Source organism: Microchirus variegatus (assembly GCF_963457635.1).
Source record: "Microchirus variegatus genome assembly, chromosome: 1".
Lineage (NCBI taxonomy): Eukaryota > Metazoa > Chordata > Actinopteri > Pleuronectiformes > Soleidae > Microchirus > Microchirus variegatus.
Window position 1 is genome coordinate 13,797,066 of NC_139802.1, and position 27,136 is coordinate 13,824,201.

Below are 27,136 nucleotides of genomic sequence, written 5' to 3' on the forward strand. Positions count from 1 at the left end.
ACAGTATAGCAAAAATAACTCAGAGAGAGAGAAACCAAGTCTGCAAATTGGGTTTTTTTTTTTAATAAGTGCACATTTCTTCGGAGTGCCATCACTTTTGGACTCGAATGCTGGAAATGTTTGTCAGTCGCTTGGTCAGTGTGCGACATTGGTGCAGACCAAACTATTGCTACAGCTGGATTGTCATTTACATCCCATTTAGAATCAAATGACTTTCAGGACATCGTCTAGTATGGAGCGGAAATGTGGCCCCTCACAAAAACCCTGGCAAAGAGGATCAAGGGCTTCGACAGCAGAGCTCTGAGGACCATTGGAAATGTTAGACGGTACCATCGTGTCTCCAAAAAAGAGCTGACTGCCACTGCTCTCGATCGCTGGCGGCTCATTTACCAGCCCGTACCTTCCAACCTCATAGCTCACCGACACATCCGCTGGTGCGGCCACGTCCTCCACCTTCCACGAGAACATTTCACCTGAGCCTTATTGACGTTCGACGCAACTGGAGGAGGCCCTGCAGCAGGCCCCGCATCAGATGGACAGACATGATTAAAGAAGACATCCAGATGTTTAACATCACCCTGGAGGACCCAGAAGGCACTGGCACTGGGCCGCCAGTGATGTAGAGCAGTGGTGGTCGGCTCTATATGCGCAATGACATCTGCGAGACCAACAACAAGGATGACCATGGACTCGTCGAGCAACAGCAATAATGGATAATGGAATGGACATCATCTTGTCATATTTTAAGTTGTCAAATAAAGGAGGCACTGTAAGAGGTGCAGTAGGTCAGAAGCGGCTCTTTTAACCAATACATCCGTCAAATATCTACCAATATCTCGCTCATGTCTTGTCCAAACAATGTGAATGTTGGCATTGCACATACTGGTGCCTTCAGTAAGTCACCTGCCAAGTTTGATAAGAAAATGAAGAAATTAGTTGCTTTATGTGTACAGTACATCCAAAGCAAGTGAGACTAAGCAAAGAATTTAGACTGCCTGAAAATAGCCCAATCAAAGAGAGAACAGTTAAAGCTCACATAGAGTGGTCCTGTTGCACATATATGTTAGTTATGGAGGTCTACTTACATACATTAACTTGTTTTTATGGTCAAAAACCTCCTAGTTGCTGTAAAAGAGCTGATAGAAATCCTCTTTTCTGACGCTGTTGCCCAGCCGCAATATTTCAGACTCAACTTTCACCCCCAGAAGACAGAGTCTTGTGATTGGCCAGTACATTCAGCACACCAGCTCTCAGAAGCGCAGCTCCCCCCTCTGGAACGGTGGATGCACTGCTACTCATTATCTAAACATTGTTTTAACAGTGTTTAAAAATAGTTTTGTCATGACTCCCCGCCGCAGTCCCTTTTATGACTTTGACCCGGAGTCAGACACAGAGTCAGAAGACACTGTCGCTCGTGAAACACTTCCACAATGGATCTTATTCTTCTTCTGCGGTTCAATGTACGCAACCTGATGTGCCCAGACTAGTGCCCGGAGCAGGAGGATCTGCTGTTCAGGAGAACCGGTGTTTACGTAACCGGACCGGGTTTTTTCAGAGATCTCGCTGAGCCCGAGATTACAATAAAACACAACGTTCTCAGCAGTAGCTGAACTGTTTGTTTAGAACCTTCAGGGCTTCTTAAACAAGGTAATGACGCAGATACACACTAAAAAACAGCGTTAATTGGAACTTCCGGTCTAGGTCCGCTTTCATAAAATGAATTTATTCTATTACAGATTAAGCAGAATAGTGCACGCATGTCTTCAGAGAATCTGAAACTGAGGGCATTTACTTCTGAGCAGAAAATCCCCAGGCAACCAGGGAATGGTGGCGGTGGTGGTGGTTGGAGCCCTGATGAGACTGGTGAAGGACAAACATTATGGATCACATGAAACTGTGACAATAAACTAAAGCAGAAAGAGACAACATACTGTATTTTGAAATGGCAGATGATTAGCTGACAAGGCAGGCATTTGTATTGTACTATTGGGACAGAGAAGACCAGCGGATTAGCAGCTGAACAAAAATGCGACAGAGTTGTCTTTTGTACTGAATTAATGCTGGGGCTACATCCCTTGCCTCACCAGGCCTCCATGGTTGTAGTCTTGTAGTGGTACTTCTGTTGTCAAATGTTTTAATCATTCTTATATGTCTCAAATGTCACCACTTACTGCTTGTTTTAAAAGTAGTAAAAAGTAGTAAAGCAATAAAAAAAAAAAACCTAGTTTTCTTAAGGCTCCAGAAATATTAACACACCAGTAACTTTTCAACCCTGGGGAAAATATGGTTTGGCTGTGTTTAGTATTTAAATGTTTCGAAATTAAAGAGAAATATTCCAAAATCATGTGCACGATTAGAGAGGCATGGAGCCAAAATCTACTTCCTCTTTCTCTATGGTACGGGTTTAATTTAACCCTGGTTATTTTATGGGGGTGTGACCGAGGTCATCAGGGGTGAAGCCTTGTAAACGGACAGTGTTCGTACAGTAGTTGCACAGTAAGCCATCTTTACCTTGGGTTCGCGCCACTGTAGATTGTGGCTGGTGAGTAAGAACTTCTTTCCTATGTGCACGGCAAACATTAGACACAAACACACACATTCAGCACTCCACTCATGAAAGGAATTAGACAAACAGGGAAGCAGCCTGCTGCCTCTTGTCTGTTGACAAGACCATTCCTTTTCCCCATCTGTCAGTGAAATGTTTAAAATGCTTTAAAATTCCTCATTTTTATTCAGGCGTGAGTCTATTCAAGATTCATTTTACAGAATCCATCAGTTTCTCCAGTTAATTCATTCTAAAACATGAATGTATCCCATAATGTTACAGTACACCTGATTTTATCGACCTCATAAATTGCTGCTCCTAAATTCCTATTGGTGCATAGTCCACGGTCTAGTTCACAGGGAAATTCACAATGGCCGGAGCAAAGTCAATATCACATTTCCTATTTAAAACAATAAATATGTTGTTTCAGCAGCATCAACTTCAGCCCATTTTAATTTCCCTCTCTGTATCAGCTACTCTTTTATCAGATTCGTTCTTGAACGACACATCACTGGCACTTGCACTTTTTAATTTATTGCACTCGCAGAAAGCCTTTATTGGCTGGTCAGACAGTGGTGGGAATGTGAATACATGTCAGTAAGACACTGCAGGGAATGTCAAGGTTAAGTGGAAACAGGATAAATGCTGAAATGGGAATCCATTTATTTTATTATATGGTCCGCAAGCACCATTTACTGGGAAGCCACTACTCAAGATGTTGTTCACATGAGAACAGCAAACAGTAGTGAACAGTTAACTGGACTCTGTTGTGTGGGAGTTTTCCTGGTAGCAGTTTTGTCAGACTTGCTGCCGGATGATATATATAGCCACGATGTTTCTAGACAGAAGCACTGTCTTCAAGTTGCAAATCATATTGAAAAATGTATCAGGCTATCCAAGGTCACTTAAAGTGGAAGAATGGAGCATTTATACCCTAATTTAACAGCTTCGGAGTCACTCTGATGGTTAAATGGGATGTTCTGGGAAGATTGGGTGTTTACCTGGCTATAAGATCAAAGCAGTGATAGCCTTATTTTAGACGTTCATCATGGTGGAGTCGGTGAAAAAGAAGCAAAGAATGGACATGGATCCATGAATCCGTGGCTTGTGTTCACTGGCTGGTAATCAATGGATGGATGGGTATGGTGTTGTCATAAAAACATGTACTGATGACATAGATTTTAGTGTTTGGTCAAGTCCAGTGAGTGACTTGACAATGATGTCCGGCTCATCGACATAGCCACACCTTGTGATTTAAGTTCTATAGTTTTTTATGTTTCAGCATTATTTGTAATATTTGTAACATTTATTTCAGCTTTTTAAAAAACCCACGCTCAAATACGAATGTCTGTATTGGTCGTTGAAGACAAAAATATAAAACAATACTTGTGTATAATACAAGTATTAAAGTGTTTGCGTTTTAAACTTGTTGAATAAACTCACCTGGTCTTGAGCATAAACGTCTCTGCCAGACAAGTATCTCCTGAGAATGAGTCCCGTTGCATGCGTCACTCTGAACACCACCACACAGTCCATCAGAGCAGAAGAGTTTCCTCTAAATCATTTTCAGAAACCTCACTAGAGAAAACAAGGTGACCACATGAGCTGCTGTCGAAGTCTAGGGATCCCTCTGCTGTTTTTATCTTCTCTCAAGGTCACAAGTGACTCACTGCTTTGACTGGCAAGACTTCTAAAACGGGGCACGAGGTCTCCTGTAACCTAATCCTTCATGTCTGTCTCACATGTTCATTCTTCTGCTACTTCCTTCACCAGGTCTTTCTCCTACACCTTCATACTGATGTACTTACCTCCACATTTTCCTTGGGTGTCTTTGCCCCCATACTGTTTTGGCTTTTTTTCATCAGTTAGTTAAATAAAGACTTGTCCACTGTGATTTGCATTTAAGGAGACCGGGCAGCAAGAGATATAAAATATTCTGAATCAAAAATTCTGAGGTGGACCACAGCAAGGCGGAGAGAAGAATATGAGAAGGTCAGACAACATGCTTCTTCTCTGTCTCTGCAACATAAAGCTTTGTGGCGAGAGTTTCTAAAAACATTTTGTGCTATAAGGTTACCCCACTGGATTACTCTTAACTGACCTTAAAACAATGCATCAAGTGGCTATTTTTATTTTTTTTGTCCACTGTTTCACAGATCCAGTCAAAACATAGTAAGAAAGTGACCATTAAGTGCAGCTTTTATCACAACCTTGCAATGTTCCAAGATCATTTCACACAAAGACTGGTTAAACAGTTGAATATACAAGTTTACATATCTTAGTATAGGAGAAATTGCGGGTCACACATTATAAAGGTCACTAGTTCGACTGAAGGATTTAGAGTTTGCAGGTTCTCCACAAGTCTAGTTGCTATGCGTTCTTTGGATTTCTACCACAGTCCAAAAACATGATGAGTAGAGTTTGGTCAATTGAAGACTCTCACTCACTTTATCCTTCACATGAGGGTCGCTGGTGCCAATTTCAGTTTGACATAGGGCAAAAGGTGAAGTACCTCTATTGACAGTTCGCCATTCCATCCCAGGGCCAGATATAGAGACAATAGGTCAACTATTCCTCCAATATCAGCTGAGATCAGCATCAATGGGGGATGAATGGGGGATAGATTTTTGGATTTATGGTATTGATGGATGAAACCCTTAATAACTGCAAAAAGAATCCTCCATGGACAAAATCCCAGAGAAAACTTTAGTTACAGACACAAGATGGTAAAACATGAAGCAGAGCAACATTTTTGTAAATCAACTGGAGCTTTGTGCCTAAATAAGAGATGATTAAATGTGCACTTATTCTTGTAACAAAAGCTTCCACAAGCATTATTATGAACAAATGAAGGGGTTCAGAATCAACAGTAACCATCAAAGGGTTCCAGATCCCAAGAACCAGGTTGCTAATACCCTTTCAAATCCAAACTATTAGATCAGTAAAACATAAATAAAAGCAATAGACCTTCTATCATAGTATGATCATCCATTCTCTCTGACATTATGACTATACCACATTTGCATACGGCTCTGTTGCACGAGTTCAAAAACACATCTCTGCGTCTTTCACCTTTCACTGTCTCAGGTCCCTATCAACACATCGACAGTTATCAGTTCCCTTTTCCATTCGCTCGTTTTTTTGAGATCAGTTATGAAAATGAGAGCGACTTCGCTGGATCAGAACGATATTTGTCTATGACGGTAAAGAGATCCGCTATTTGCCTATAGTATGCAAACAAGACGGCAAAAGCATGACAAAAGGCATGACGTCAACGTTTGTCTACAGCTGAATTTAAATCAGGAATTATTTATCACACGTTTCATGTTTACGCTTGGAACTACTGTGACCAGGCTAAGTCCAAGTAAACACTGGGGTAAAGTGTTTAGTCTGAGGTGGCAAGACTTATATACATTTTGGCAGACTAAATTAGAAAGGAGCTAAATTGTTGACAGGCCAGAAGGACATTAGGTAATTCAACAATTCAAGTTTTATTTTTTTTGTGTGTGTGTGTGTGTGTGTGTGTGTGTGTGTACTTGCATATTTGTTACTTCCCTGCTTTTCTGGCATAAACACTGACCTTGTCAGGACCAGTAGTCCATGGATACTATAACTTGCTCCTGGTAGAAGTTCATTTTTGAGAAACTGATTAAGTTTAGGGCTATGATTTGAATAGTTATGGTAGGAGGTCAGGGGTCAGTTAGGAGTCAAACAGTCTAGTTTTGTCTTGTGTGTGTGTGTGTGTGTGTGTGTGTGTGTGTGTGTGTGTGTGTGTGTGTGTGTGTGTGTGTGTGTGTGTGTGTGTGTGTGTGTGTGTGTGTGTGTGTGTGTGTGTGTGTGTGTGTGTGTGTGTGTGTGTGTGTGTGTGTGTGTGTATTTATACATACACATAAAGATCCTATTGCAGATGCAGCCGGTTCAACTCTTAACACCCACATTTACCCCGCTCGTACGCTGCAGACCTCACCACCATCCACCGCGTCAGGAAGGTTTGTTGTACATAAAATTTAATGCGTGTGTTTAACTGGCTGTGTGTATGTGGACGTCCAGCGTCTCTTCCACCATTGTTGTGGTACACCCTGACCTCGATGCTGATGTGTGTGTGTGTGAGTGTGTGTGTGCGTGTCAGTGTGTTTTTCTGTACTTTTGTATTTGCGCCTGTGTTTTTTCAGTCATCCTGTGGTCAGTTGTGACCTCACCGCTAAGATTTCCCTCGCATGCCTCAGAGACCTGTGGGTGCGCGAGTGTGTATTTTCTCTGATGACGTTGAGACGCCGTGTTTCTACATCAGCAGCGCTGTGACATTCTGCTCACGCCTCTGTGTGAGCCGCTGCAACAAAAAGAAAAAAAAAGACAAATGGAAAAGCAGATTTATTTTGAGGATGTTTGATGTCAGAGGGGTTTGTATCAGCATCATGTGCTCGCATCACAGCGTAGGAGTACTGCTGTACTGTAATCTGTTACACATTTTGACCTCTATGATCAAAATTTTATGGGCTGAGAGAAATGTATTTTATTGCATTTTATCATGCAGCTTTAATGAAAGTTCTTGAATCTCTTGCATGGCACGCAATATTTTTGGATACACAGTTAAAGCCGGATATCTGTGAATCCAGGTCATTGTGCGTGTGTATATACATACAGTATATATGACATACAGTGAGGTGAATTGTAGTCAGTGTGGCGACAGTAACAAAGCAGACCTTGATAACATCCAGTTAAGGTTTCGAGAGGGAAGATTAAAAAGAGTAAAGAGCAATAAACTTATTCATTTCAATTCAATTGTATTTGTACAGCATCAAATCACAACATACATTATCTCAAGGCAAAAGGCTTTACAATACTATAGAGCATTGGTTGTCAAAGTCCGCCAATGGTGGCCCGCAATGAATTACAGTTGATAGTTTGAATCCAGAAGCTACTAAGCTTGTTAAATTTTTTATTGGACATTACTGGATGGTAGGGATGTGAATCTTTGGGTGGCTCACGTTTCGATTCGATTCCGATTCTCGATTCAAACGATTCTCGATTCAAACGATTCTCGATTCAAAAATTGATACAATGCATAGTGTGTTAAGGCAAATTATGGCATCAAAACAATAGAGTTTGTATTAGATAATGTGATAATGTGATCACACAACGGCAAACTTACGACAAAAGTTAACATTTATTAATTCTAAACAAATAAAAACTTATTTACTGTACAAAAAAATAACTTGCATAAATAAAAGCTTAGCTTTTTCTCCCAGAAGTTACAACAATAAACTGTACACAAATAACACAAACTGGTGTTTTGTCTGTTTTTTTTTCTTGTTTTTTTTCCTTTGGCGGCCCTCAGTCCAATGTTGGGTTCCTAAATTGGCCCTCAGGTATCAAAACGTGGAGAACCCCTGCTAAAGAGAGCAGAGAAACCCAATACATACAATGAGAAAACACTAGGCATCAGTGGAGAGGGGGACAAAAACTCCCTTATAACATGAAAATCTCTGACAGAACCAGACTCAAACATGCGTGGACATCTGCCTAGACCGGTTGGGGTGAAAGGAAAAATGGGGGACAGAGGAGAGAAAGGACAAGAGAGAGGTGAGGTAGAGACAGACAAGAGAGACCAAGAGCAGATACATAACAGTTGTGTCAAGTTATCAGTTTAGACAAGACAGTTCTGCATGAACTTATGTCAGTGATTATATTCGTGTCAGTTTCAAGTGGCTCCATTTTCAAAATGTATTGCTTTAAAGGCTTCTCTGGTAAAGAACCAAGCCCTGAAACTGGATCCACTGACCTTCTCATCTCATTGTCAAAATTACTAAATGTAGGCCTTAAGATGTAAAGGACTGGATGTTATCCAAACACATTATTTAGCGTACTGTACATTCGCCTTATGTGATGGCTCAAGAATAATGCGATTGCTGAACAACAAGACAGTGAAGGACTATGGAACCACTTCCATATGTGAAAGTGCATATCTTCAAGTTTATCTTGTAATGATTAAAGGCTTAGGTAAAATAGATGAAGACGTTGGCTTCTTATTTTAAAAAACACACATTACATTTTTTTGATCAAATATTATGAAAACCACCTGGAGTCTATGGAAAAACACCTGAAAAAACACACAAATATATCATTATGATGCCAAATCTGGGGCATCTCAAGGACACGGCTTGCTCTCTCAGCATTGCGGGCCCTGCACCGTAGAGGAACTGCGATGGCTGAAAACTTAAAGATAGACAATATATTCTGGTCTTCGAATTTTTGGATCTAAAGTTCTTCCCGGAGACAGAATTTTCCATGTTCCCCTCCTTGGTGGCAGTTCAAAGAAGCAGAACCAATCTCATTAAATGACTTTGGCTGGTCCGAGTAAACAACTGCCACTCACTGTATTTACATGCTGTCAAAACATTTACGCTGGGAAAGGCTTCTTTAGTCACACTTGCTAAAGAAACTTTGACACGCTGAGTGTAATACAGGGGTTGTCACATAAAAGCCACTTATTTGCGCAGTAAGAATTTGCATATGGAAATAGTTATGTTGGATTTTCAGTTGAGAGAAATATCACTCTCACTGTGACATACACAGTTTGTTTGTTTTTTCTTTTTCATGCAGGATGGCATGGAATGGCCATGTCACATGACATGTCATATGGGTTCCTGAATGTATTACATTGATAATTAATTCGTAAAAAAAAGTGAGTTGAGAATAAAGCCTCTACCTCTGGTGATCAGTCGGTGCTACTTTTGTCTCCTTTGAGTTTTGCGTAATCATCTCCAGGATGAAACAATTTATTTTTAGGAGTGAGAAGAGAGAGGGAGGCAGACAGAGCGAGGTGGGTGGGCACGTTTTCTCTCTCTCACACTCTCTCCCTCTCTCCCTCTCTCCCTCCCTCTCTCTCTCTCTCTCTCTCAGTATGTGTGTGCACTGTATAAGTACAGATCTGTCACCCCGCTGTTCACTTTTACGCAGGGGAGATAGCGAGATCCAATCCGGCCATGAAACTGATAGTGGTGAGTAAACGCGTGCGTCTGCGGCTCCTCTTCTCTTCACCAGTGACTATCAGGGATTCTCTCACATCGCACCATCGTTTTCTGTCGCTGGGGGGAATTATTGCGAGACACACTGATTAGTACTGAGATACAGTGTTTGTTATTGGGCATGTTGTCTCTGAACAGCTTATTTAATATTTGAATTAAATTGCAGTGTCAGTCATCATCAGTCTGCAGCAGTGTGTGTGTGTGTGTGTGTGTGTGTGTGTGTGTGTGTGTGTGTGTGTTTCAGCGGCAGCATAAGGATCTTTAGGTAAATAAAGTGTCGCTTTCAGAGCATATGGATCGTTATGACGGTTAAAGTACCTGTTTTTACAGATGGCTTTTTTGAATAAGAAACAAAAACACACTATGTTTAGCTACACTAATTGTACAGTACATTTGCATGACATGTCCATCATTCCTCTTCAATATTTCAAACAGCAGGTGATTGCTGATATTATTATTGTGTTATTTTTTTTCAATTTGTTCATGTGCTTTTTGTCTTATTTGCTTTTTGTCTTATTTCCAGAGCTAAATGCTCAGTCAGTGATGTTTGCAGAGGATGCATTGTGAGCTCAACAACATAGTGCGGTTCCATTCAGCAGCCACTGCAAACACAAGCTTGCTGGGGCTGATATGAATCAGCTTTAATTAATGATTTGTCTCGCCATTAAGTGAGTTAACGCCGCAGGGTGTTCACGTCCCACCTTCTGTAGTTTGTGTAGTGCAAATTGCAGCATCACACTGTTTGCTCTGTTTCAAATGTCAATTCAGGCTTTGGAAAAGGACTTGATCCGTGTTTATATAGCCGGCTTTGTTTGTTTTGAGGATGAATGGATGGAGCTCTGCGTGCCTTTTTTTTATTATTATTATTATTTTTAACACTCGCTATCTGCAAAATTAGACCACAAAAAATAAAATAAAAAAGATTAGAATCAATGAATCAAAGTTTACATTGGGTCCCATTTCATTGCTTACACTATGGTGTGTTTGTTTGAAATGGATGAAACTTTATACTATTGGTGTGTTGCCAGTAGGTCTTGTTTATTGTAGGTCTGACTTTACAATACTTCTTCAGGGTAATTATGTCCTTTGGTGCTTTGCTGTATGTTGCATATGCTCACATACAGACACGTGATAGAGCAGGAGACTGTGTGCATGGTTAGTTACCAGTTTTGGGCATTCAATGTGTCAGTGAAGCATAAATGAATGATGCGTACATGTGTGTCACATGGCGTGTATTCCCTCTACCTTTGCTGTATAACCAAACATGTTGTTGATACACTTGAGTTCTGACGCCCATGTTCCAGCGCTCAACCTTATTCATGTAGCCAGACAAGAATGTGTTTAGCCAACTAATGAGTCAGGTAACCAACCACTCAGTCAGTCGAGACTGTCAACATCGAGACAATCATTCAGTCTGCATCCCTCCGGATCCCCGTGTGCCTGTTTTTTCTGCTTGTCAGACTTGCAGTCGCTCGGTATAACTGTAAGGAATTCTCTGTTAAAAGGGACACTCAGCTTTTCTGTGTCCAGACAGTTTGTTTTGGCTCAGTGGTCCAGTGGAGAATGCACCTCATACACCTGTGTGCTTTTCCTGTTTCCCTGCATGACCCTCATGTGGTTGCTGTCTGCTGAAAAAAAACTTTTTGTTTGTTTGTTTTTTTCCCCATGGTGATGGCAGTGGAATAGACATTGTAGTTGTTAATAACACTCCTCATTGCCTGTACTTTTGTGTTTCAGTTGACACTTGTTTTACTTCTCTTTTAATCCTCCATGCATCCTACTGTATATTCCACCCACTAATCTTCATGCAGCCAGACAAACACACACACACACACACACACACACATATTGTGTAGTATCTATTATCTCTTTACTCCTAATCCTACTGATGTAGCCGTTGACATCAGTCACTTACTTCCCCAAACCCAGCACCGGGTTCACACGCAGACAAGGTGAAGCTGCAAAGAGGTCACCATGCAGGCCTGCAAACTCACCTCATGATGAGGACTGGAGAAAGGGTGGGGGGGGGGGGGGGGGAGTGAGTGTGAAAGGTGGGGGGTGGGAGATGCACAGATGGTGTGTTAAGGTACAGGATCAACATGTTCTAAACAAACAAGTACAAACGTTTATTCAGAAAGCTCTGGAAGTTGCTCCCGCTCGCCGAACTTCCCCTTTTTCTGTCAACTGTAGTGATAGCAGAAGTATGGGTGGGTGGGTGGTTGTGTGTGTGTGTGTGTGTGTGTGTGTGTGTGTGTGTGTGTGTGTGTGTGTGTGTGCGTGTGTGTGGGGCTTAGTTGTGGTGAACTCATTGGTCTGGTGTTTCCAATGTGTGTTTGTATGTCTGTCTGTCTGTCTCTGTGTTTGTGTGTGTGTTGTGAGGGTAGGGCTGAGGGATTAATAGACACAAAGAGCAGCAAGGCAATGGACAACATACAGCTGTTGTATTAATGCTGTGGTCACACACACACACACGGCCTCTCATAGTTTTTATTATCTCACTATTGTGTGAGTGATATTAAAAGCACCATGATGGATGTGATGCAAATGTCTCTTGATCAGTGAGTACACACAGTATATCAAAAGGGGGGGGATTTAGTTGGCTCGAAGCACAACATGCATCTGAGGAGTTTGGGGTAAATAAAGGCAAAGGGGAAAAGTTCTACTACAGAAACGATTAATTTTTGGAAATTTTTTCCTTTTTTTTTTTAAAGAATATACTATACAATTTCCATACCCTGCCTTTCACGCTGTGTCAGTTGGAATTGGCACCAGCGGCCCTCATGTGGAGGATAAAACGGTGTACGATGAACGAATGAATGACTGCTTTAAACATAAACGCCACATTGCATTTTATCAGCGCATCAAAGCATCTTTAAACATTTGATTTGTAACATTCTGTATGTGATAATACAGCTGTCACATGCATGAAGAGGAGTGAACTATTTGTGCATTTGAAGTGTCGTAGTGTCACAATATTATTTAGTATACAATTTACTCATGCACATGAGTTTGAGTTACTTTCAACTTTACTGGTTGTACTCACGACACAAGAATGAACAAAAGATAACGATAACGTTTCTTCTTCTTTCGGCTTCACCCTTTAGGGGTTGCCACAGCAGATCATCTGTGTCCTTAAATTTACTTTAATATCTTATAACCTGAGTCAACCTTCAGTCATTTGCATTAATGGATTATCTTTTATTAGTCTCTATCTATAATCTATAATTGTGACATCACACACAGGGTTAGGGTCTATTATTAAGTGGGTAAACAGAAGTAATTCAATTTGTTCAGAGATCCAGGTCGGTTTGTAATTAACTGGCAGACTTATTTTTAGATAAATATGTTGAAATATTATTCAACATATTATTAAGTTCAAACATTAATATTTTAAGAAGCAAATTCATCATCAGAATATAGGATGGATGTGGCATAATGGGATGGGTGTGTGGAGGGAACACACACACACACACACACACACACGCCAAAGTTGGAATCCCCCCTCAGACCACCTGCGCTCTACAGTTAACTGAAGCCATGTGCCTGGTGGATAAGTTGGTTCAGTGTGGTTTGGTCCCTTTTTGTCATGTCTCTTCTTCTCATGTTATGAATGTAATACTGACCTCAGGCCGGCAAAACGCTTCTTTTTCTTTCTTTAATTTCAGGGTGCACATCCATTGCAACCCTGAAGCCTAACCTGATCTGTTGGACGGGAATAAAATACTAATCAGGATCATTTATTCTGGATGATTCCACTGCCACTGAATTGCATTGAGTTATGCTCTTTTTTACTTTTGCCCTTCCTAAAGATTTGGTAAACAAATTCAAAGGTTTTCTTTTTGCAATACATAAAAACAAATCACACACAATGTACTTGACAAAGATAGAAAAACTACTGATCGTCTCTAAGTATAATGCCTTTTAGTTCCCGTACATATCGGATAATTGATTCAACAGATACTGTTTTCTTTACAGGCTCAAACATAAAGTACATTTTAAGACTTCTGTTGTCAGTTGTGTGTGAACGCAAGTCGTTCTGCCACAGCCCCTATCGTGCAGCCTTCAAATGCGCTTGAGTCCGTGTCTACAAAACTAAGTCATTATAGATTACTGCATTTATTTTGACAACTGACACCACCTATAAAAACAAAAATCCTCCTCCTAAATCTTATAAACCTTGTCTAACCAAACAACTGGCATTATTGTAGAAACGATCGCAATTAAAGCCATGTGTTGCTGCACAACGTGTATTTATATTTAAACAGGGAGCATCTCACTGCCAGTAAACATCTGACTGGATGTCTCACTGTGTCTCTTGTATGTTGCATGTTGTGGCAAGTGTGGTCCATCTCCTCGTTCATCCGTGGCCTTGTGTGTAGCGCACCACGCTTAACAATCTGGAATACACGTGTGCTGTTGTGTGTGCTGTTGGGTTAGGATTAACATTTGTTAAATAACAGACATTTCCCTTTACACAAACACGTCTCAGTTTGGATCAAATGGGATTTACTGGCATAAGCAAACCGTGTCAGATGAAGATGATTTGGCCAGCGTAGATATATAGTGATTTTATTTTCACCATTATTTATCTGGGAAAAAGGCAACTCAGGTTTTTTTTTTTTTTTTTTTGCAGTTACAGTCATTTACATAGCAGGTGCGGTGCCTTGCTCAAGGATATCTTCAAAGTCGTGGCTTAGGGAAAGTAAGACTCATTACCTTCCATCCATGCTTTTCTTGTCAACTAGCGGTGCTGCATTCAGGAAATGACTCTCACGAGCTTCGCTCTGATGATGCTAACATTATAATTATGGCTGTCAGTGGCCTCTATCTGCTGTGTAATTAGGGTTTCCAGCGGTCGTCCCTGATGTCGTCAGATGGCAGCTTCTAAGGCGACAACGAGGGTGAAAAGTTCAAAATCCCCTCCAGTTGCAGTTTCCAATAAGTTAAAAAGTTGACAGTTTTTATCATCTTCTGTAGAAACGTGTGGTTCTGCCTGAAGTTTGACATGACCAGATAATAAATAATTCAATCGTTTATATGGAAAAAAAAAATGTCACATAAGTGTGGATTTAAAGTCTAGCTTGTCTTGACCTTGACTGCAAATCAGACAACTGCAAAAAACTTGATAGTTTTGGTTAAAAATGATTGATTCTCACTAGAATGGACATGGAATATCGCAGATTAACATCAAAGCTTGGTGAAGCTTGGTCTACACTGACATCAGTAACCTTTGGGTTTATTTTAGCACTATGCTACATGTAACATTGCTGGACAGGTGTAATTGTGTATGAAACCATTAAAGACAAGCAAATGTTTTGCACTGGAGTCATAATGTCTGACGGTGCCGTGACAAACCATTGAAAAATGATGTGCGTTTAATTGTTTGGAAGCTATTTCTCTCATCCGATCATTAAGATCTGTTTTCGTACAATTGCTCTTTACTTACTCTTTTCCCCTCAAAAGCTTGTTTGCTCCAGTGTGACCAAAGCGCTTTGCTGTGTGAAGGAAAACCCAACCACTTCCACTTGTCCTCAGGCTCAATGACTCTGAAAAGAGGAGGATTCATTTTGGCCAATAAATGCATCCTGACTCAAATTAACCGAACCCAGATTTGAAAAAAAAAACAACAAACATGCGACCATGTGTCACTTCATCCACATTTTACTCCATCCTCCAAATGTTTCTGAAATGATTGGATGTGGTCTCATGGCTTAATAGAGTGTACATACACTTCTTAATTTGAATAGCAATACTGTGATTATGGGTTTGATTCCCGCTGGGGCCACCCATGCTACAAACAACCATATGCAGTCAATGCACTGCAGAGCGAGTCGCTGTAGATGAAAGCCACCAAATGTTGTGCTCAGAGGTCGATAGTGCTGCGCTCTTCGCGAGGCTATTTAAAGCGTAGGTTTCTGTCATCGTGTGTAAAAGCCCTTCATCTATTTTTGGTATCTTTTCTAATGACATCTGTTGAAAAATGAAACATAAATAGAACAATTCAAAGTGAATGCTTTCTCTTTGTGTGTGTGTGTGTGTGTGTGTGTGTGTGTGTGTGTGTGTGTGTGTGTGTGTGTGTGTGTGTGTGTGTGTGTGTGTGTGTGTGTGTGTGTGTGCAGTGTGTGTGTGCAGTGTTGTAATGTTATGTAACATTATGATGTATCTGTACATGACTTCTTGACCATATTTCTAGCAACTTTTACTCCTTTTACTTTACTTTTTACAACTTTAAATCAGACTATGTGATCAGATCGTATCACTCTCAGCAGAATATATTATATGAGATATAAGAAATATAATAATATTGGGCCCCTCAGATGGCTGCTGGGTGTTGGTGGGGCTGAAGTACAGGCAGCGATGCTGGAAAAGCGGCAGCAAATGGAATGACAGGCAGAGAGAGATGCATACTATACTAAACTAATATACTATTTATATAGTGCTTATCTACTCTGAGCTGCTTCATTCTACATTTTTACCGTTCATCCATTCACACATATTGGTTTACACATTTATACTGCATATCTACACATCCATTTATCATACCCACACAACCATCAGGAACAACTTGGTCGGCATTCAGACTAGTGGAAGATGAAAGATGACCCACTCTAGCCACTCAGTGGTACTACTGTATATAGGCTATAGGTGCTACAGTGAAGCTCAAGTTGACTCCCTAAAGTATCTCACAGTCTGGATTTAAACCTCAGAGAAGTTTTTCTAAGGCCAACTATGTTATGTAGTGAAGTTGATTTAGTTGTATTACACACAACCAGGCACAAACTGTATGTAGAGTTCTGTGGCTCCAAGCTCTGTACTTAAATGGAAACGGGATGAGGACACATACAGTACACAAAAACAGGAAGGAGATCAGTCGAATGTAAAACTGTAGAACGGCGTGGGGTAGTGTTTTGTATTCTGGTGGTGAACGGGGGAAGCCCAGTAACCTCCAACAGTTCTTCTCAGGAACAGCAGCCCGGAGCGGAGACCACAGAGAAACGCGGGCCAGCACTGATGGAGACGATGATTGGGATATCAAGAATGGCATACAAACACAGTCTTCTGTGTATATACATACAGTCCTGTGTTCACATGCATGAATGTTTTGTACATTCAACACAAGGACAGCCTATTGTTGGTTTGTCCAAGCAGTCAACGGAGTCACTGGCTGAGGGCTGTCAGGATGGAAGGAGCCTGGTGTGTGACATCTGTTCTGCATGTGTCCTCGCCCAGCTGCGTGTCAGATTGGCTCACCACCTGATATCTTGAAATGTTACATTTGGCCAAACGCTTGGGTTCTTGCTCAGCCGATGATACATGGGACTATTTTGGAGGAAACTGCCACCCACTGTCCAAAATGTCCATATGGATTGGTTGGGCAGGAAACAGATATGGGTGTGGTGTGTGGTATGTTGATCTGGGGCATTATTGAAATGCTTTACATCACCTTTAAATTGTGTCAGTGCAGTGCTGCTGGCATGTGTTGGACAGAGTTCAGAGAAGAAAGGACTTCACAATTCATGTCTATAATCCTGTGTCATGCAATGACAGTCAGTATAAAATTATGCTCACGGTGCATTGATTGTGATGTAAGGTCATATAAACAGTTGATGTTGTCTGTAGCAACATTAAACATGTGCTGTTATTATTGTTTAAAAAGTTGGCACTGAGGAATTCATTCTTGTCCATGAACCTGCTGCCCTCTCTGCTGATTTCCTGAACTGCACTCAGAAAAATCGTTTTAGCATTATGTGTCCAAGTAGGAGTGAACTTTCATTCAACTCTTACTTAGAGGAAGTTTGAGATACCATGTATTGTGTATGTGACGTACACGATATGGCTTTATTTGGAGATTTTGTAACTGCTGTTGACTCAGTGCTTCTCTCTCTTACAGCTCTTCACAGCTTCTCTCTCGTGGGCCTTCCAGCATCAGGCCCCACCTCCAAAGTACCAACACCGCGACCCTGTGACATTTGACTTACTTCTGTGTGACCAGTGTCCTCCCGGCACAGCCGTGAAACGACACTGCACCGCTGACATCGCCACAGAGTGCCAGCCCTGTCCTGAGAGGCATTTTGCTGAGAACTGGCACTGGGGGGACTCATGCCAATACTGCACCTCGGTATGTGTGAGATCAAAATCATGTTACATCCATCTATCCATCTTCCACGCATTGTTCTCCACATGAGAGTCGCAGACTGTGCTCGTGTGCCAATCCCAGCTGACGCAGGGCGAAATGTGGGGTACACTTTGGACAGGTCGCAAGTCCATCACAGGGCTATATAGAGACAAACAAACCTACAGTCACATAACACATAGCATGATGATGAGATTCTTAAGACGAAATACTGGCTTCACTGAATACAATGGTGCAGCCCGGGTTTTCACAAAATAAATTGTTTACATTTTACAGTTTGGTTTTTGGTTTGGTTTTTGGTCTGTTGCACCACCCACCACCAACCGCCCAATAACACAACATGAAGTACATCAATGCGCAGGATGCCTGCCGAGCGAGCACAGAAATACTAAACAACACCGAACACAAAAAGCCTCACTACCCCTCTCAAAAACGTCTCAACCAGAGAGGAAGAAAAATGTTATGTCTTCTCCCATACACTATGTTGGTGGATATTTAACGAATAAATTGTCTTAATCCATTTGTTTAAACTGCTGGCTTTGTTGGCTCCTGTCATCACGTGATATTTCTTTGCTACTGTGACTCTGCTGCTGCACGCACTGTTATATCAACCATATAATGTTCAAATATGCTTATAAACAATAACACATATGGTGGGATATTTATGTTTGTGGATGTATTTTAGCATCAACACAGTGTAAAGGTTGCTCTTGTGCATATTTTTACATATATCACCTTTAATATATCCAAAACATCTAATTTTAGATGTTACGTGTCCTTATTTGAGTGAATTGATGAAGATAGGATCTTGCTGCACATCAGAAAATAATGTTTTCTCTAATGTTTTTATTCTACAAATTGTCCTTTATAGTGCTGCTCCTCTGTGGTTCTTCTGGGGTATTTTCCTCAGATGCTGTTCATTTACATTTTACAGCATCGTTTTTTTCTTTCTTTTCTTTTTTTGACCAGTCTTTCCACTTATATTGTTGTTACTAAAAGTAAAGTCTGTATGTACTCATTGTGGGAAAGTGATCATCCCACAGAGTGCATGTGATTTCCTCTTTGTCACTGGTTAAATTATGCAATATATGGTCAACTCTATGTTGTGTATAATGTTATGCCCTCCTTGAGGTTTTAGTATTGACATATACTGATTCCTACGCTGTCAACATTCTATATGCATCTTAATGGCAACAGCTTTTGAAGCAGAACCAAAAAGCTCACCATGAAAATATCTCCTCTTTGTTCTTGTGTAAATGCAGCAGCAGCCCTCAGTGGCAGTCGTTCTGCAGTGTGTAACAGCGCCCCCTTTGTGTCTCTTGTGTTCAGGTGTGCAAGGAGAAGCAGTTGGTGAGGCAGCATTGCAACAGCACACATGACCAAGTGTGTGAATGTGCTCCAGGTTTCCACCTAGTGGTGGAATTCTGCATCGCAGACAGGAACTGCCCACTTGGCTACGGAGTGACAGCTTTAGGTAAGAGCCAGATTACCATCAAACCAGTTATGGGGTTCACTTATGCTGGTGGATTGCCTTAATTTTCAATTTGTGTGGGTTCGCTGCTGATGCAGCAGCATACTGCATCAATTAGTAATTTAAATTAATAATAGATGACTTAAAATGGAGGAAACACTAGTTCAATGGATGGGAGTCTTTCCACCTTTTTTAAATGTGAGAAAATACCACATAAATTCCAATACGCCATATTGGAAGTGTGGTAACCTACATTTTGGGTACTTTATATTCCCTTGCATTTTATCAGCCACTTCACCCTTCTACAGCTTCACATGGATTACTGGTTAGTAACCAGTGCTGCCAGAGACACATCAATTACAGATTACACCTTCACTTCAAGCCCTCTTGTCTCTTTCATCCTCCTTTTGTCATCTGTGAAGATCAACTCTGACTCATTTTTGGATGAGCAGAAACAAACTCGAGCTGCCTGTCTTCCGGCCTGTTATTTCACTTTCTTCACCAGACACAGACACAGAGATGTGAGACGTGGGTGAAGAAGGTGAAGTAGCTTATGTTCAGTAATATTTATTATTATTTTCCTCTGTTTCCTCTTCCCTTCACCATCCTTCCTTTAGCATAAGACATTTTGTGCTTATACACTAGAACGAGAAGAAATGATGGCGAGACTTTTAGGGATCATGTTGTTTGTATTTCAACACCTGGCCTTCGCATGCAAGGGGCAGCATTGCTCAAAGCATCGTAGTGTGACATACTTTCTACTCCACATTCTGTAGACCCTATACAGTATTTGAATGTGGAAGTAACTGAGAGCCTGACTTCCTGTTCACGTGTAGCGCTGCAGGTATCCGTTTCCACCACGTACTGTATTTGTGAACGGAGAGAGTCTGCTTTCTTGACAATGATGTGCAAACACTCGAAATGGCAGGTCAGTTCCCCATCATTATTTCACGTATGTGGGTGGACAACGCAGAGTTATATATGAGGATATTTGTTTTATCACATTGCATATTGTCGCTCGGTGTGGACGGTTAAATGAAAGAGTGAAATGACATAATGAATTAATAAAAGTCGGCAATATAACCGTTTCATAGCGTAGCCACTTCTCTGGTTACCAGTTGTTTATTTTCAACAAAGTCAAATGAACAGACATAGGGACGCTGCAGTGGCTTTTTCATTTTTAAGGCTTTTAGCCACAGCGCGTTTCCTTAACCCTCTGAGGAGAATAAAAGTTTGCATGGCGCTTTGCGTCCACATTCCCGTCTTATTTTCGGCTTATGATCAAAACTTTCCCGTTCCATTAAAGCCTTTTGCTTTAACCGACTGCTGTTATGACAACCCCTGACTGTACACTTGATACCCGTTTTCTAGAAGCGATAATATCTGTCAGAGTTGCTGAATTATAAGTGACCAGGAATGCCAAACTGGATGTCTTTCCCATAGAAGTCTTTCTACAAAAGAAAGAAACATAGCTGCTTTTCAGTTAGGACAGTTTCCAGTTATGTAATGTGATGTAACCCATTAATTCACAATACTACGTGGGTAGAGTTGAAAAGAGTGAAAGAAAAATCAAAAATAAGATGAATGGGTTCTGCAAAGTTGTGTAATAGGTTTAGATGACTACCTCTCTTATGAGCAGTGAGGTTTCTGCAAAGGGCCGTGTCACTTGTTCTTCTGAAATCATTATGCATGTGTGATGCTATATATAAAGAGGAAACTTAAGAGTCATAGATCATCTTTTTGTTTTGTCTCAGTAAATGTCACAACCTTTTCCCTAACCATTTCTGAAGCTGTGCTTCCTCTTCTATTCTGCTGAACACAGGCCTAACCCGGCTGTTAGAGTCCTAACAAAGAGAGAGACCCTCACGTCAGCACTCACTTATTATAATAAACCTTTGATACGACCTCACAATACAGCAACAAATCCCATATAAGCTAATTATTAAAGCAGGCACTGCAGAGGATGATATGAACATGGGGCGCCTGTGATCTAATATTCCATGCAGATTCTCTCCTTGGTGCGTCATGACATTGTGGGCAACACAGAGACAGACTGATGCTGAACTTAAACATTCCACTGAATAGAAGCTGATATGTCTGCTGCAACCACAGCACAAACTGGCTCAGACTGAATCCAGCCACTGCACAGATGAAATAACATTTTCCGTGTATGCTGGTTATCACTGGACCCCTGTAGCAGTGACACTGGTCAAAGATGACACAGTGTTTTCCACTACGTTCAAGGATCCACAGTCTGACTGAAAGCCTTGTGAATCTCTGACATGACATGAGACAGCATTTCAGGGGATTCCCCTCTTTGAAACTGTTGGAGTTATTATGTAATCCTTGAATTGTGGTTTAGACCTTAAAACCACAGGATGTTAGAAAACCCATGGTTGTACAGTCTTCCAGCAACACATGCGTTGAATGACTGCATTCCTTAATCTCGTGATGTGGTTGTTCTAAGGTTAGATTCTTGATATTGTTAAATTCAAGTTGGAGTTTTTTTTGTATGCTTGACTGCATTTGGTCAAAAGTATTGTAACACAGTGAAAAATACATTCTTACATTCCCCAGTGTGCCATGTAATTTCATTGAATAGAGTATTTATTTTTTTTAAATTTAATATTTATTGAACCAGGTCAGCAGGAATGAGGTTGGAAAGGGAGACAATGGACACATGGTGGAATAAAAACTGTCCTCAAAACGAAAAGAAAACATTCACAAAACTCCACCAGTGTTGCTCAGTGTCCCAATACACTCAAATGCATTATTTGAACATGGATGATTGATGAAGGAATCATTGGATCACTACAAAATTCTCATCATTTCTTCCTTGGGTCACAACTTACACCCCAAGAAAATTCCATCCAAATCTGTTTTTAACTTTTTGAGTTATTCTGCTCAAAGTCATACAAATACAGCCAGAAACATAACCCCTTTCCTTGGCAACTAATTTTATTTTTTGAGCTTTTTATTATATAGATCATTGGTTCTCAAAGTGCGGCCCGAGGGCCAATGGCGGCCCGCAGAAACCTTTCTGGCGGCCCGCAATGAATTACAGTTGATAGTTTTAATCCAGGAGGTACTAAGCTTGTTAAATGTTTATTGGAGATTACTGGATACAGACCAATAAGTGTAAACAAAAATACTGGGTATTTACCTGGTTTCTATATGGTGATTGTTAGGGTATTATTGGGTTATAAGCTGGTATTAAGCAGGTAGCTACAGCCCCCAATTACTAGCTATTTACCCAGTAAATATATGGTAACAGAAATGTGTTCCTTGGTATTAACCTGTAATTAGAAGGTAAGAACAATGGCCAAAATACTGGGTAATTACCGAGTAAATTATAAAGCGTTATTATATTAACGCTTATATTACTTAATGCTAAACTGTAGAACTGCAATCTGGTCATTAAAATTATTATATATGGGATTTCTTTCTGGGTTTTTTTTCCCTTTGGCGGCCCTCAGTCCAATGTTGGGTTCCTAAATTGGCCCTCAGCTATCAAAACTTTGAGAACCCCTGATATAGATGATTAAACTACATTGCAAACTGCAGCTGGTTTATTTTACTGAAGTGCTGATTTCGCAGGGACAGGAAATTCTAAGAAAAAAAGAAGAATGAACACGAAACCAGCATATGAAACTACTGCATGTACGTCGGTGGCACATTCTCACAGTTTACATCCTCATTGTCGCAGGAAACATTAGAACATTTAGAAGGTGGTTTTTACGGGTTTTAATGCTGACTGTTGAAATGTTTTCAAGAAAGAATGCACTGTGCCGGAGAGCGGGAAACAGTCAAAGGTTAAATCTGATACAGCTCATCCTCCCTCAGCGTTTTTCACTTCAACACGTCAAGAGATTAAAAATAAAATGAGGACGTGATTCACGCCATGATTCTAAACGTCGTCATGATTTTGATTATTTTCCGTCCAGTCATTCTGACACAGACACATGTCGTAATAGTAACAGTCATAGTGCACATGCAAGTGTGGTTTGAAAAGAAGATAATAGAAACCTAGAAGTTCTTACGGTGAGTATGGGCAATGTGAGTCATTCTCAGAATCACAGTCATCTACATCATTCTGGCGTTTTGCAAAACGATGCATAATGTTCACACACTGGAAAATGCTGAAATGTCAAAAGATGAAACTTTTGACATTTCAAAAAAAATGACACACTTTATGTCGAAAAGATATTCCATTTGCGTTTTTTTTAATTCACAAAATGAATACACTACCCTGTGTGTGTCTCCTCCAGGTACTCCAGTGAGTGACACTGTTTGTGAGCAGTGTCCCCCCGGTCAGTTCTCCCCCGGCAGCTCAGCCACGGAGCCGTGTCAGCCCCACAGAAACTGCTCCGATTTTGGCCTGAAGACACTGAGGTGGGGCACGTCCACTTCAGATAGTCTCTGTCAGGAGAGGACACCACCGGAGTGTTCACAGCATCACGCATTATGCCACACTGGTGAGAACATACTATACTTTTACTACAACAACTCCGTGTTTGTAAGGCTCAGCCTGTAATACACACTGCATGGAAGGTTTGAGGACAAAAGCAAGCTGGAGTCACAGTAGACTCACACACACACACACACACACTCACATATGATAATGATTTTGAGTCGACCTCAATTGTCAACAACTTCAAATCAGTCAGAAGTGAATTAGTTTAGATGTGTGGTAATTTTCATTCTTGGAGGAAGGGGATTTCCTCGGTCAGGTCTGTTGTCCAAATTCCATTCTTTTCCAAATTCTTGCGTGCCTGAAAACCAAAGCGAGAGAGAAAAGCCAGAGTGGCTCTGAGTGAACGTGGTGTTTATAGCACTACTGTCATAATGACCCATGATGGATCAATTACTCCTTTAACTGTCATATCCTCAGTCTGCAACAACAGAGGAAATTGAGTCAAGCAGAAATGAGAGAACACACAGGCCGGTTTCTTTGTTACTCTGACTTTAACTGTGAAAGATGCTGGCAATTAATCCTGGAGGAGAAGCCTCAGATATGACACCGAATACTCAGGGTCTTGCTGGAAGAAACCAGAGTCACTGGAAAACACATGTATAGACCCAGGCACACTCATGCATCGTGCACACCATACTTAGAATAAATCACACAGAGCAGTTATCCCTCGGGGAGGGTGATGCTCTCCTCAAATATTCATTCACAAATTGTCTTCCTGCAGACTACACAACCACAGATAGTTTGCGGCAGATCCTGGAACAGTTTAGCTTGTTTTTTGGGCAAAAATGTAAAATTGAAAGCAGTTGGGATTCCCAAAGTTACTACATGTTTTAGATTAAACACCAGGATGTCAGTGTGAATTAAACACAGCCCTACTTCCAACCTCCAGACAACCATTCAACTCAATGACTCTGCACCAGCATCCGTTTCCTGATGTCCTTCATGTTCTGCAATTCAGTCAGAAAATATTTTCACACGTCGGCTGACAGCTGCAGTTTTTTGACTTCAGTCTTCAGCTTTATAACTGACGAAAAGGAAAAGGAAAGATAAGGGAATACTTTTACCTTACCCTACCTTCTCAGAAGATCTTGGCTTGTAGAAATGCAGAACACTGAATGACAAAATACTTTTTAGTGCAACTTGACAGAGAAGTGCACCTCAGTTCCCCCTTACCCAGCTAAGTCTGATTAGTCAGTCTCATGTCATCCGTGTTTCAGTAGTGTCTTTGGGGAAGTTGTGGTCACATAGCAACACTCCAAATGTCCCATGAATGAGACATCTGAGGAGAATACACTTGAATGGAATTGATTACTGCATACGGTGCCCTCACAATACTCTTATTAGTATCCACTAAACGTTCAAACAGGAATAAACCAGTAATAGTACACGCGCCTTCTCATCCATATTCCACAGTCAATATGTAGTATTTGTTCAACAGCAGTGACTAATGCAGGATAAAATGCTAAATTATTTACTGTGAACTGACTCATAATCCTTTTCAAAAAAACTTTCACAACAGGATATAGGATTCATCTGTTAGCATTAGCAGGTCATACCAGGCCAAATGTTTATTTGAAAGTGTAAAGCTCTGTCAAATAAACGTTCAGCTTTAAGCTGTCGCTAAGGTTTTATTACATCTTTATTTGAATGGAATATGAATTGACATGTTAATGGAGCTGCTGTGGGAGATTGGGTTGTCTTCCAAGCAAGGGGTCGGAGGTTTGATCCCCAGCTCCTCCAGTTTACATGCACACATGTTTCCCTGCAAAATGTATGACTGTGTATGAATGTGTGGGTAAAAAGAGAATACAAATCTGTAGTTGTAGCACTTTGAGCGGCCATCAGAACTAGAAAAGAACTATAAAACACAGAGCAGTTTTCAAGCTCACTTTTCTTGTCCGTCTCTTTGACTCCAGATGTGACCCTGTGTGAGGAGGCAGTCTTCCAGTCTCTAGCCTCACTGCAACTGTCCACGATGCCCCTGGAGCGGCTGTTAGAGAGTCTTCCGGGGCGGAGGGTGGATCGTAAGAGCCTGGAGAGGCTGAAGAAGGCGTGCTCTCCTCAGCAGCAGGTCCTCCATCTGCTGCGACTGTGGAGGGAGCAGAACAAGGACCAGGACAAGCTGTACGGCATCATACAAGGTGCAAACTACGTCAGGGCATATTTGTTTTTACCCTTGTTCTTATATAAATCTTGAAATTGTGAATTTATTTGTTTGTGTCTTGTCTCTCTAGGTGTGAACCACTGTGAGAGAAAGGTGTCCCGCTGCCACGGCCTGAAGAACCTCACGCTGGATGACCTCCTGAAGGTCACCAACAGCCTTCCAGGGGTGAAGGTTAAGCAGGAAGATGTTCAGGCCGTGGTCTCCGCCTGTCTCCCCAGGCAGTACATCCTGCAGCTTCTCCACCTGTGGAAATCAGCAAACTACAACCTGGATCTAGCCAAAGGTTTGTCTCACAGTCTGAAAGTGCTGCGGAGCCAGGGGGCACCGCGCCATCTGCTCAGAGGCCTGAAGAAGATCAGCCGCATCATCGGGACCACGTCTGCGCACAAGTTGTATGAGAAGATGTTTGTCAGCATGTTGCAGGATGAGTTGTGTTTTAAGGGTCATAAGCCATTAAATGAATAGGAGAAAGGTGAAAAGAAGGTACAAACTGGAATATTCACTATCTAAATCATAAACAGACACTAACGCATTGTCAAATGGCGAATACACAAAACACAGACACACAGTGAATCAGGTCAAAATGGTATATGGGAAAAAAACATTCAAATGTAAAGCCAAATTATATCAAGCTGTGCACATAGTGCCTTGATGTATTCTGCCAGAAAAAAGGAAATGAAAAGGTAAAATCTTCCTGTCACTGATTTTTATCAAAATGCCAAAACAATGAGGCTAAGATTATATGAGGTAATGAGCGATGCCAATAATTTAAGTGTTCAGTATCTGTCTGCAGTCACGAATAAAGAAGAAAAACATACTATACTGTATACTCCAGGCAGACCAAATCCAAACGAAATGTTTTCTGGAAACCTTTTTGAGAGTCTGTGAAAACAGAAAAACTATTTAAGATGTAAATACACTATTTTATGTAAAAGGGCTGGCAGTTGTGTTTCGATTATTGTTGCTTTCTCGCTGTTTGAGAAGAAGGATTTGGTTTCATAATGAAATATATGTATTTTCTACAGTTTTCCTTTGTTTGTTGGTTTCTTCAGGACTGCTGACAAGTAAAGCTCGTCTGAATTGTTTTTTTGTTTTTTTTTGAACTGTCAGCTAAATGAATGTACAAAGGAGTGCAATTGTTTTCTATTTAATAATAATTTAGCTTCTGAACATGTAAAGGCTTTTTTTTCTTTTTTTACTTCATCAAAAATACTGGATTCCAAATGCTGCAAGTTCATGGAGTGATATTTTTTTATATTTTGTTTTATCACTTTATAATATTAAATGTATGGTCTTTGTTGTATATACTGTATGTGTGAC

At 40.9% G+C, this 27,136-nt stretch overlaps 1 protein-coding gene across 1 annotated transcript; it reads left to right on the plus strand.

Annotated features, from left to right (window-relative positions):
- Nucleotides 1-9,476: 9,476 nt before the first annotated feature.
- On the plus strand, nt 9,477-27,034 carry LOC310931753 (tumor necrosis factor receptor superfamily member 11B-like). The gene is made up of 6 exons (XM_083894983.1): nt 9,477-9,546; nt 17,465-17,692; nt 19,037-19,181; nt 23,447-23,653; nt 25,569-25,793; nt 25,887-27,034. The coding sequence occupies exons 1-6, from the start codon at nt 9,532-9,534 to the stop codon at nt 26,279-26,281; spliced, it is 1,215 nt and encodes a 404-aa protein (XP_083751109.1). The 5' UTR covers nt 9,477-9,531; the 3' UTR covers nt 26,282-27,034.
- Nucleotides 27,035-27,136: the final 102 nt, after the last annotated feature.